This window comes from Somniosus microcephalus, chromosome 18 (genome assembly GCF_052327205.1).
Source record: "Somniosus microcephalus isolate GS21.2 chromosome 18, FLI_Smic_1.0, whole genome shotgun sequence".
In the NCBI taxonomy this organism is placed as follows: Eukaryota; Metazoa; Chordata; class Chondrichthyes; order Squaliformes; family Somniosidae; genus Somniosus; species Somniosus microcephalus.
Window position 1 is genome coordinate 17,248,581 of NC_141004.1, and position 12,999 is coordinate 17,261,579.

At 47.9% G+C, this 12,999-nt stretch overlaps 1 protein-coding gene across 1 annotated transcript in view; it reads left to right on the forward strand.

Moving 5' to 3' along the window:
* The window catches only part of ren (renin), a 55,225-nt gene that overhangs the window by 19,656 nt on the left and 22,570 nt on the right, over positions 1–12,999 (forward strand). The window contains exons 5-6 of the mRNA XM_086011113.1: positions 1,029–1,225; positions 9,984–10,106. Coding sequence (XP_085867239.1) covers positions 1,029–1,225; positions 9,984–10,106 — 320 coding nt within the window. The remainder of the gene's footprint in view (positions 1–1,028; positions 1,226–9,983; positions 10,107–12,999) is intronic.

The following is a 12,999-nucleotide window of genomic DNA, read 5'->3' on the forward strand; positions in this document are numbered from 1 at the left end:
ATAAAAATGGAAAAAAAAGATAGGGGCAGAGGTTTTGGTCTAAAATTGTTGAACTCGAGGTTGAGTCCCAAAGGCTGTAAAGTGCCTAATCGAAAGATTGAAATCCCTCTGAAATGGCCACCACCCTCTCAAGGGCAATTAGGGATGGGCAATAAATGCTGGCCTTGCCAGTTATGTCCACATCATGAATAAAAAAAAAAGTTCATGAATTACCGTGTATGGTTTACAGTTCCTTTTTTATTCAGCAGGCAGCTCACTGTGTTTAAAATTAAGGAGTGGGGTGGTAGGGGTCTGTGCCTTTAATGAGAGGGACTTCTCCTTTAATAAGCAAAGAGTGGTGAATTGCACATTTTAACAACTGGATGTCTGTGTGCGGGTTAGAGAAGAGCCAACACATCCCCTTCGCCCAGATTCACCAGACTGATACCTGGGATGGCAGGAAGGACGTATGAAGAGAGATTGAGTCGATTAGGCTTATATTCGCTAGAGTTTAGAAGAATGAGAGGGGATCTCATTGAAACTTATAAAATTCTAACAGGACTAGACAGACTAGATGCAGGAAGGCTGTTCCCGATGGCGGGGGAGTCCAGAACCAGGGGTCACAGTCTAAGGATAAGGGGTAAGCCATTTAGGACAGAGATTAGGAGGAATTTCTTCACCCAGAGAGTGGTGAACCTGTGGAATTCTCTACCACAAAAGGCAATTGAGGCCAATTCATTAAATATATTCAAGAAGGAGTTAGATATATTTCTTAAGGCTAAAGGGATCAAGGGGTATGGGGAGAAGGCAGGGACAGGGTACTGAATTTGGATGATCAGCCATGATCTCATTGAATGGCGGAGCAGGCTCGAGGGGCCGAATGGCCTACTCCTGCTCCTATCTTCTATGTTTCTCCCCCCATCCCCTTCGCCCAGTCTCTCTCTCCCCCCCCCCCACCGCATCCCCTTCGCCCAGTCTCCCCCCGGCACGGTCTGACTGACCCCAGTTCTTGAGATGTGATTGATGACGCGTGATCTTTATTCCGGTAGGTGGCCAATATCCCGGTTATCCAGGTCTTTGCCGAGGCCACCACCTTGTCAGCTTATCCTTTCATCTTTGCCAAGTTCGATGGTGTCCTGGGGATGGGATTCCGGACTATTTCTATCGACAGCATTAAACCGGTGTTCGAGCGTATCCTGGACCAACACATTCTCAATGAAGACGTCTTTTCTGTTTATTACAACAGGTGGGTGCATCCGATATACAATCCATAGAGCAAAGAGGTGAAGGCAATTTATTCGTTCCTGGGATGTGGACGTCGCTGGGACAGCCAGCATTTATTGCCCATCCCTAATTGCCCTGGAGAAGGTGGTGGTGAGCTGCTGCTTTATACACCCGAGTGCCTTGCTAGACCATTTCAGAGGGCAGTTAAAAGGCAACCACATTGCTGTGGGTCTGGAGTCACATATAGGCCCAGACTGGGTTAAGACAGCAGATTTCCTTCCCTAAAATACATTAGTGAACCAAATGGGTTTTTACAGCCATTACTGATACTACATTTATTTACTAACTGAATTTAAATTCCCCAGCTGTCCCGGTGGGATTTGAACTCACGTCTTCTGGATCATTAAGTCCAAACCTCCGGATTACTAGCCCAGTGACGTTACCACTACGCTACCGCTGTGAATGGTAACTCCATCCACAATACAGGAAATGACCTCATTGTTGCACACTGAATAGAAACAATAGAAGTAAATGGGACTTTTTAATTCGCGGAGGGAAATGAGACACTTTCTTCATGAAGTTATTTTTATATTTCTTTCTATCAATCTCCTCATGCCATTCACCATCCCCTGAGTATCAGCCTGAACAGGTGAACTACTGCAAGGCCTCTCCCATGCCAGAGTGCTGACATCAGCTAAATACAAGTGGGGAGATTTACAATCATAAACAAGTGAGACAGGGCACAGGCCCATTTAAACACTCAGAGGTGTGTTTATTTTCAAGAGGGAAGTACATCAGAACAGATTATGGTTTAAACCCAAGCTGAGTGACTGACGGATTCGTAGTGTGGCTCAAATGGCCACTTACTTACATAAGAATTAGGAGCAGGAGTCGGCCATACGGCCCCTCGAGCCTGCTCTGCCATTCAATAAGATCATGGCTGATCTGGTCTTGGCTTCAACTCCACTTTCCATCTCCTCATGCCATTCACCATACTGAAGCTACATTTATTTATTAATTGAATTTAAATTGGTGGGATCTGAACTCATGTTTCAATGGATTACTAGTCCAGTAACATAACCACTATGCTACCGTACCCATTAGGAGGTAAGTGATAGAGTCGGTGGTTGGGGTTGGGGGGGGGGGTGTTGGTGACAGGGCAAGAGTCCTGGAGTCCTTCTAAGTCCTTCCAACTCAGAGGAAAGAGTGCTGCTAACTGGGTCAAGCTGACACCTGAGCAGAGGAGGTCCAGGATATCAAGGGGAGATTGAATAACCAGGAACATAGCTTCGAGGGGAGGGTAAATGATGGCGGCCTGTTTAAAAGTGTAGACTTCTCGACGTTGTCAAAGATTTCTGAGGTGATTAAAGATGATTCTCAAAAGTATTCAAGAGTAGAGCTCAGAGGTGCGTAAATTACTGGCAACGGGAGCACAGTGGTTATGTTACTAGACTAGTAATCACCGTAGACGTGAGTTCAAAAAATCTCACGGCAGCTGGGGGAATTTAAATTCAGTTAATTAAATAAATCTGGCAGTAAAAACAAAAAGAGCTAGTTTCAGTAATGGTGGCCATGAAATTACTGGATTGTTGTAAAAATTCAACTAATGTCCTTTAGGGAAGGAAATCTGCTGTCCTTACTCGGTCTGGCCGATATGTGACTCCAGACCCCCAGCAATGTGGTTGACTCTTAACTGCTCTCTCAAATGGCCCAGCAAGTCACTCAGTTGTACCAAACCACGACGACAAAGTCAGCGCTGTGGAGAGTAACTTCACCACACGGACTGCATCGGTTCAAGAAGGCGGCTCACCACCACCTTCTGAAGGGCAATTAGGGATGGGGAATAAATGCCGGCCTTGCCAGCGACGCCCACATCCCGTGAACGAATACATTTAAAAAAAATGCAACATAATCACCAGTGGGGCAGCCAAACAACAACAACTTGTATTTATATAGCGCCTTTTACCTAGTAAAATGTCCCAAGGCGCTGCACAGGCTTATTATAAGACAAAAAATTTGACACCGAGCCACATAAGGATAAATTAGGGCAGGTGACCACGAGGTTGGTCAAAGAGGTAGGTTTTAAGGAGCGTCTTAAAGGAGGAAAGAGAGGTAGAGAGGCGGAGAGGTTTAGGCAGGGAATTCCAGAACTTAGGGCCCAGGCAACAGAAGGCATGGCCACCGATGGTTGAGCGATTAAAATCAGGGATGCTCAAGAGGGCAGAATTAGAGGAGCGCAGATATCTCAGGGGGGTTGTGGGGCTGAAGGAGATTACAGAGATAGGGAGGGGCGAAGCCATGGAGGGATTTGAAAAGAAGGATGAGAATTTTGAAATCGAGGCATTGCTTAGTCAGGAGCCAATGTAGGTCAGCGAGCACAGGGGTGATGGGTGAACGGGACTTGGTGCGAGTTAGGACACGGGCAGCCGAGTTTTGGATGACCTCAAGTTTATGGAGGGTGGAATGTGGGAGGCCAGCCAGGAGTGGGTTGGAATAGTCAAGTCTAGAGGTAACAAAGGCATGGATGAGGGTTTCAGCAGCGGATGAGCTGAGGCAAGGGCGGAGACGGGCGATGTTACGGTGGTGGAAATAGGCGGTGTTTGTTATGCTGCAGATATAAGATCAGAAGCTCATTTCAGGGTCAAATATGATACCAAGGTTGCGAACAGTGTGGTTCAGCCTCAAACAGATGTTGGGGAGAGGGATGGAGTCAGTGGCCAGGGAACGGAGTTTGTGGCGGGGACCGAAAACAATGGCTTCGGTCTTCCCAATATTTAATTGGAGAACATTTTTGCTCATCCCGGCCAAGCAGTCAGACAATTTAGAGACCGTGGAGGGGTCGAGAGAAGTGGTGCGGAAATGTCGTGGCGAATGGAAGGCCAAAGGCTGGATAGTTGGGATTTCGTAAGTGCAGTTGTAAGAGAGTTGGGAGAGAGCTTTTCCAGGGGCGGACACAGTATGAAGGTTGGAGGAGAAGGGAGATGTGGGTGGAGAGCAGTACGAGGAAGTGGTCAGGGATGGCCTTGTCTGCGATTGACACGATGGGAGTAGCGAGGCCACGAGAGATGGCAGGGTCGAGGGGATGGCCGTGAATATGGGTTGGGGAGTTTACATGGAGGGAGAGATTAAGGGAGGATAGGAGGCTCATGAACTCAGAGGAGAGAGAGCAGGATAAGGATAAGGGGTAAGCCTTTTAGGACAGAGATGAGGAGGAATTTCTTCACCCAGAGAGTGGTGAACCTGTGGAATTCTCTACCACACAAGGCAGTTGAGGCCAATTCATTAAATATATTCAAGAGGGAGTTAGATATATTTCTTAAGGCTAAAAGGATCAAGGGATATGGGGAGAAGGCAGGGACAGGGTACCGAGTTTGGATGATCAGCCATGATCTCATTAAATGGCGGAACAGGCTCGAGGGGCCGAATGGCCTACTCCTGCTCCTATCTTCTATGTTTCTATGATGAATTGAGATGGAGGTTGAAATCAGCGAGGATGAGAAGTCGCTCGGTGCAGAGGCTGAGAGAGGAAAGCAGTGAAGATATCTCGGTAATAAAAGAGAGGAGAGATGAAAGGAGGCATGACAATAGGAGCGAGCGGTCAGGGAGGGATAGAGAGAGATCAGAAAAAGGGGGAGAAAAAAGTGGAAAAAGAAATGAACGGCTCGAGTCCGGAGCGGCAGCTAAAGTGCGCACATCAATGGACACAGGGAAAAGCTCAGGTTACACGGGCCTGGTTATGTAGTAATTAATGGAATACATATTTCCTGGTAGCAGGGAATAGGTTGGTGTGGCGTACCGATCACAGAAAGGACACAATCCGCTTTTCGGTCCGTAGACTATAAATCAGGCGTCATGCCTTTAAGAAGGATCACACCTTTAAGAAACTCGATCTGCAACATAGTTAAGCCCAGAGCGGGGGAGGGGCAGTCGAAGCTGTGGACTGATGCAAGACAGTCGGACTTGATGTAGTCTCTGACGCCATTTTTGTGTTCAACATGTGGTCTCAACAATTAAACCTTTTCTGTTGAACCTCTCTGAGTTCAGTATATTTTGTTAGGAGTACGTAGACTCCTACATTGGAGACAATAGCAGGGAGACCAGGTTCAAAGTCAGAGGTCCCATGGAGGGACAAAGCTGACGTGAGCAGGATGGAGCCGGTACGGAGCATCGACGAACCGCTGTCCAAATTCAGAGACAGGTGTAGCAGGGGAGTGAAGCCCAGAAGCTAGTTGAAGGGTTGAGAGTTCAAGGTTGCAGGTTGTTGCCGTAGGAATAAGAGTCGGATGATGGTGGTGAAATTGACGCAAGTTGGAGGTCACCGTAGATCAAAACGGCGGAGAAAATGTAAAACCACAAGCCAGCAACCATCAAAGCTGAAAGACCAGTCGAATGAGATACCGGACAGTAAGTGAAACAGCTGCTGCTAGCCAGAAGCCAACAAAGCTGAAAAAACAGTAGAACCAGTTCAGCAGAGACACAGCCGCAGCAGCAGAGTTAGAGACATAGCAGGTAAGTCTTACAGTGTAATCCAGTGTAGTTCAAAGCAGAAACGTTGTCTAGATGTCCAGAGAAGTCCAGGAGATCAGAAACCAAGTTGAGAAAAGAATTCAGCAGCTTAAAACTTGAAGCGACTGAATAGCAGAGCAGAGACACAGCAAACAGTGTAGTGAGTAGAGCAGCGTAGTCCTGTTGGCAGAGGAATCCAGGTGATGGATGTCAAGTTTCAGCAGAGTTCCAGCAGTTGAAAGTGCTCAGCGAGAACAAAAACATGCAGGGTCGGGGGATGGGCAGTGGACTGGGCAGGGGTAGCTTTAAACTTCGGTCGCCTGAGGAAGAGAGTGTTTGAAGACCAGGATCTCAAACCCGGCACTAAGCTCATGGTCTACAGAGCAGCAGTGATACCCGCCCTGCTGTATGCCTCAGAGACATGGACCATGTACAACAGGCACCTCAAAGCACTGGAGAGGTACCACCAATGCTGCCTTCGCAAGATCCTGCAAATCCATTGGCAGGACAGGCGCACCGACGTCCGTGTTCTCGCTCAGGCCAACATCCCCAGCATCGAAGCTTTGACCATGCTCGATCAGCTCCGATGGTTGGGTCACATTGTCCGTGACATAATAAATCTCACTACACACTTGGTTTGAGCATAAAGCAAGGCTTCAATCAACTTGTTTCAGAACATGGAGGTCTAGTTGTACTTCACTAGTTCCTTGTCTTTACAAAATGTCCCTGACAAGCTGGGGCCAACGCCCGAGTATTTATACTCCTTGGACGGCGCCACCAGCTGGTCGTCCAGTGTTATTTCATAGGTAGTTTCTTGATGATGAGTTTATGACAGTCCGCATGCCTGATACAAGACTCCCAAAACAAGCGCTCTACTCTGATCTCCGGCACGGCAAGAGAGCCCCAGGTGGGCAGAGGAAATGCTTCAAGGACACCCTCAAAGCCTCCTTGAAAAAGTGTAACATCCCCACCGACACCTGGGAATCCCTGGCCCAAGACCGCACAAAGTGGAGGAGAAGCATCCGGGAAGGCGCCGAACACCTCAAGTCTCTTCGCCGGGAGCAAGCGGAAGCCAAGCGTAGGCAGCGCAAGGAGCGCACATCAACCCAAGCACCCCACCCACCCACCCGCCCCTTCAACCACCGTCTGCCCCACCTGTGACAGAGACTGTAGGTCCCGCATTGGACTCATCAGTCACCTGAGAACTCATTTTTAGTGTGGAAGCAAGTCATCCTCGGTTCCGAGGGGCTGCCTATGAAGAAGAAGAAGCTTTAAACTTGTAGTTTGAACTTGTAGTTTGGGCTGAAATGCCTTCACTATCAGAGCCAGGGTATCTTAAGCAATGGAACAACGGAGATTGGGGGAAGAAAGGGCAAAGGATGGCAATGGATGACCGTGGATACAGTTGAAGAGAAGCCCAGCTCAGTCAGGAGCTGCCAACCCAGGAGCCATCTTGGAGATACTGGAAACCATAGTAACAATCATGGATTAGGGAAGAACAAGATCGTCAAGATGCGCCCGAGACGGTCCGGCGCTAGTGCGCTCTCCCTGCTTCGGGCGGCCCGCTCTCGCCGCTCACTCCCGCAACCGGAGCGAAGCGTTCGGCAAGTCGAGCGGAGGCAGCGCAGCGCATCGAGACGCAGCAGCAGACACGTTGACCCGCTAGGGCACGTCGGCCAGCTGCTCCTCAGCGGGAAGGCATTCCGACGGGAGGAGGGGAGCCGAGCATGGCGGCCAGAGGCTGGACTGAAAGCAGGAGAAGCAGGCCCCGGGCCGTCGGACCGTGGAGCCGGCGACGGTGAGGTGGAGGCCGCGGCGACCGGAGGATGTGTTCGGTGAGTCGGGCAGAGGCAGCGCAGCGCATCGGGACGCAGCAGCTGCCACGACGGCTCGCAGTCCAACTGGGAGGAGGGGAGCCGGGAATGGTGGCCAGAGAGTGAGCGGGAGAAGCAGGCCACCACACGTGGAGCTGAGCCGGCAACAGTGAGGAGGAGGCTGCGGTGATGAGGAGGACGGAGCGGCTGAGGGACATCGTGCTCCCACTGCCACTGGATGCCAAAGAATTGACTTTCTGAACACGGCGCTGTAAAAATAGCTGACGTGTCCCTACGGGGAGTAAGCATTCCATTGTACTTCTACTTGTACTGGTTACATATGGCAAATAAAATTGAATTGAATTGAATTGAACATTCCAGGTGAACAGCAACCCCAATAATTTTAGAAAGTTCCATGGATGGATTCCAGTCCAACTCGGACTGATGGGTTGAAATTCCTCTCTCTCTGCTGGCTGTAAGGCCAGGAATATGGTCGTTCATCTCATCGTTGCTTGTAAGACCTCACTGGGTGCAAATTGGCTGCTGCATTTGCCTCCAAAAACAACAGTAACTCTACTTCAAAAGTAATTGATTGGCTATGAAGTGAGGTGAAGGGGGACAAGGGGAAAAGTGATCGAGACGGGGGGATGGAGGTGGCAGAGCAAGATGATGTAATGGGGAGATGGGACACCAGATAGTTTGGATAATGGGGAGATCGGGCAATGGTAAGCTGGGATATCAGAGAGCTGGGATATCAGAGCGACAGAGTAAACAGGAAGATGTTGTATCAGGGAGATTGAACGAAAGGGAGAGGGAGTAGCAGGGAGGTGGGATATCAGAAGATTGGGATAATAGTTAGAGATGAGGTAATAGAGAGATAGGATAATAGGCAAATGTGATATCAAAGAAATTAGGCAACAGGGAAATGGGGGTAAAAGGGCAATGGTATATCAGAGAGATAGGCAATAGGGAAATGGGTAACAGATTGGGTAAGAGAGGGGGTAACAGGGACATGGGATAATGAGATGGAGTAACAGTGCGAATGAGTAATAGAGAGAGAGAGCGAGAGAGAGGATAACAGTTTATCAGAGCTGTTGGGTAATAGGGAGAAGGAATAACAGATTGGATGCTGTAATAAGAAGGTGGAGTACAGAGAGATGGACTAACAGGGACATGGGGCAATACCCCTGGAAGGCAAACGTGTGAGTTAGAGAGGTAGGCAAGGTGAGGGTGAAAACAATGCAAGAGGGAGACAGGACCAAAGACGCATTACTACTTTTACATCAGTGATTTTCTGTATTTTTAATAAACTATCTAGGAAGTGAATCAGTGGGATACTAAATACTGTGAACAGGAGCGTTGCAGTGTTGAAACTGCCAGGGAACAGAACACTTTTCCATTTCTGTCACCCAGTGTTAGCATCAGAATCCCTAGGTCAGTCATAGCACAGCCAGTGGCAACACGAAACCCCTTCTAATCTGCCTCGACAATGTGCCTTCACTCATCTTCGAGAGACCACCCCTGCTATAGCCTGGGTTCCCCTGGAGTCTCCAGGAATGAATGGTGAGACACTACAGCGAGCAACCCGGGAGAAAGATGACAGGGGGCATTAAAATAATAGTGTGCATTTTTTCATTTATTTTGAATAATTTTGTTCATCAGTTATAAAAAATATTGGAGATCGGAAAAAGGTCACTTGACTGACGGTCAATCAGCCAACAACTAGTGTTCGCTTTCCAATTAGCATGAGAAGGCGTGGCACCGCAAGGTTGGACAACCAATGGCAGAGCGGTTGGAGGGCATGTGATGAAACCGCCAGGAATACGTCCAGCCAGAGTTGGCGACCGGCGCTACGGCAGTGTTTTCCATTTCACATGCTAATTATCCTTGAGGCCACTCGAAGTAAGGTGATAAATGCCATGGCAAGCTCTGGCCGGTATTTTTTTTAATTGGTCCATCTGGACATCCAGCATTTATTGCCCATCCCTAAATGCCCGCGAGGAGGTGGTGAGCCACCTTATTGAACACAACTGAGGGCGGTTAAGCGTCAATCACATTGATGTGGGTCTGGAGTCACATATAGGCCAGACTGGGTAAGGACGGCAGATTTCCTTCCCTAAAGGACATCGGTGAACCAGATGGGTTTTTACAACAATCCCATAGTTTTATGGTACTAGCTTTTTAATTCCAGATTTATTTAATTAATTGAATTTAAATGCCACAGCTGCCACAGTGGGATTTGAACTCATGTACTACAACCCAGATCATTAGTCCAGGCTTGCTGGATTACTAGTCCAGTAACATAACCAGTACGCTACCATACCCTCTCCAAAGATTACGCTTGTCCAAACCAAGCGGAGTGCGTGACTTCCTGCTCCCCGCGCCACCTCCTTCCCAGCTGATTCCTCCCTCCTAGCTCTTTCGTTTTGTTAACTTTGACTGTTTCCTTGATTTACACAGGGATTCCTATGGAACTCCAGGCGGTGAGATGATCCTGGGGGGCACAGACCCTTCCTACTACACTGGGAAGTTCCACTATCTGAGCCTGGTCAAGAAAGGCTACTGGCAGATCGAAGTGAAAGGGTGAGGCATACAGCACTGATCTGGAGAGGTCCCCCCTCATGTACAGATTCACTACGAAAAGCAATTGATTCTGTAATCTTGCGATAGCGTGCAGTGAACAGCTTAAGTATTAGTTGTACAAAGGGAACACTTAATATTTAACACTTCTGCTATTCAGCAATCTCTCACTTGCATAATTTAATCAAAATGGATGGTGTGATTGTTTTTTTAAAAGAAAGAAGGTATTTTGCCAGAAAAGGAGATTTTAGTTAGAAATTGAGAAGTTAAAAGAAAGAAAAGAAAGGCTTGTATTTCTGTAGCGCCTTTCACAATCACCGGACGTCTCAAAGTGCTTTACAGCCACTGAAGTACTTTTTGAAGTGTAGTCACTGTTGTAATGTAGGAAACTTGGCAGCCGATTTGTGCACAGCAAGGTCCCACAAGCAGCAATGTGATAATGACCAGATAATCTGTTTTAGATGTTGATTGAGGGATAAATATTGGCCAGGACACCGGGGAGAACTCCCCTGCTCTTCTTCGAAATAGTGCCATGGGATTTTTTACATCCACCCGAGAGAGCAGACAGGGCCTCGGTTTAACATCTCATCCCAAAGACGGCACCTCTGATAGTGCAGCACTCCCTCAGCGCCACACTGGGAATGTCAGCCTAGATTTTTCTTTGTGGTCGAGTCTCTGGAGTGGGGCTTGAACCCACAACCTTCCGAGTGCGACCAACTGAGCCACAGTTAAAGCAAAAATAGGAGAGCGACAGTAGAGAGAAAACAGAGGGGACGCAGCAATAAAGTACAAGCACTTCTTGTTTCTGTTTTAAATCTATATATAGTATAATAAAGTCCTTGATGTTGAGTCTGTGTTTTCAAATGTAGTTATGCTGAATAACTGGACACAGACTACAGAAATAATTAAACAGGTCTTTAGTGGTTGAGGGTCAGGGCTGAACTGGGATACACTTTGCTCCACAGGGTTTATATACCGGTGTGGTCACCACCGGTACTACAATGTACAGGAGCCATCAAAAAGTAGTCCATCACCTTAAGGTATCCTCTTAAGGTGGTACAGGTTACATACACTACAATTCCTCCCCTTTTAGCTTAACAGTGTACACCCCAATTTAACTATTACATGGTTAACATATATACAACTTTCACACAAAACTGTTCAAAGATTCAGTCTCTGAGGAGGCCTCCTGATCCGGGCCAGATAACGCCTTTCAGGGGTCTCTGGTTCTCGTTGCTGGGGTGACTCATCCATTTGATCTCCTATGGATTGAACATCATGTACGTTCGAGTCGGAGGTAGATGCTACAGGCTCAATAACTTCTTCAACTGGTGTCTCTGCCGTAGACATGGGGTCGACCCTTGTTCTCGATTCCACAAGTTGGTCAGCATGATGTCGTATTACGTTCTCTCCAACGTCTACCGTGTACATCAAGGGTCCTTGTCGGGCACGAATTGTTCCGGATTGCCATTTATCATTCCTATAGTCCCTGGCCAACACTGGTTGTCCTATTTCGAAACTCCGAGTGGCCTTGTTATTTACGTGCTGGAATTGCTTGTTTTTGACTTCCCTACGCACATTGGGTTTTAACAAATCCAACCAGGACCGCAACCTCCTGTTATAGAACATTATGGCAGGGCTTTGATTTGTCACTGCATGCGTGGCGTTTCGATATGCCATCAGGAAATTGTCCACCTTGTGTTGTAGTGGAATATGGTCTTCGCTCATGGCCTTTATCGCCTTTTTGAACGTTTGTACAAATCTCTCGGCCAACCCATTTGTAGCCGGATGATATGGGGCAGATGCATAGTGTTTCACCCCATTCTTTTTCATGAATTTCTGGAATTCTTCTGACACGAACTGTGGTCCGTTGTCTGAACATATTTGTTCCGGCAACCCATTCCTTGCAAATATGGTTCTTAGAACTGCGATCGTCTTCTCCGAGGTAGTGGTCGACATCTTAATCACTTCTGGCCATTTAGAATGTGCGTCTACTGCTATCAAAAACATGGAATCCATGAATGGACCTGCAAAGTCGATATGCACACGTTGCCATGGGGTTGAAGGCCATTCCCACGGATGCAGCGGTGCAATTGGAGGTGCGTTTTGAACTTTTTGGCACCCTGAGCAGCTTTTAGTCAGATCCTCTATTTGTTTGTCGATACCTGGCCACCACACATAAGCCCTAGCAAGGCTTTTCATCTTGACTCCCCCCAGATGACCTTCATGCAATTCCTTCAGAACTCTCTCCCTTAATTTAGGAGGAATAATCACCCTTGTTCCATACATCAATGTTCCTTGACATACGGACAGCTGTTCTCGTCTGGCTTAGAATGCTGGTAACAGTGGGTCGCCATGTGCTGGCCATCCCTTCACTGTCAAGTCGTAGACCCGAGACAGTGTCGGGTCATTTCGGGTCTCTCTCTCAATACCCGCATTGGTGACTGGTAAGCATTCAATGATGGTCGAGTGAAATATCTCGACAGGGCCAACTGCCGGTGCCTCTTCCGCTGTAGGTAGTGGCAGGTGCGACAGCCCATCAGCATTACCATGTTGCTTTGTACCTTTGAATTCGATATCATATTGATGTGCCCCTAGGAAAAGGGACCATCTCTGAAGCCTCTGCGCCGTCATTACCGGAACACCCTTCTTAGGGTTAAAAATGGAAACCAACGGCTGGTGATCTGTCAGCAGCATAAACTTTTGGCCTTGCAGGTAATGGTTAAATTTCTTAACTCCCCACACGAGGCTGAGAGCCTCCCTATCTATCTGAGCATAGTTGCGCTCTGCGGAGGTCAATGATCTGGATGCGAACGCGACTGGCATTTCCAAGCCATTTGGAAACTTATGTGAGAGCACTGCCCCGATACCATATGGAGAAGCATCACAAGCTAAG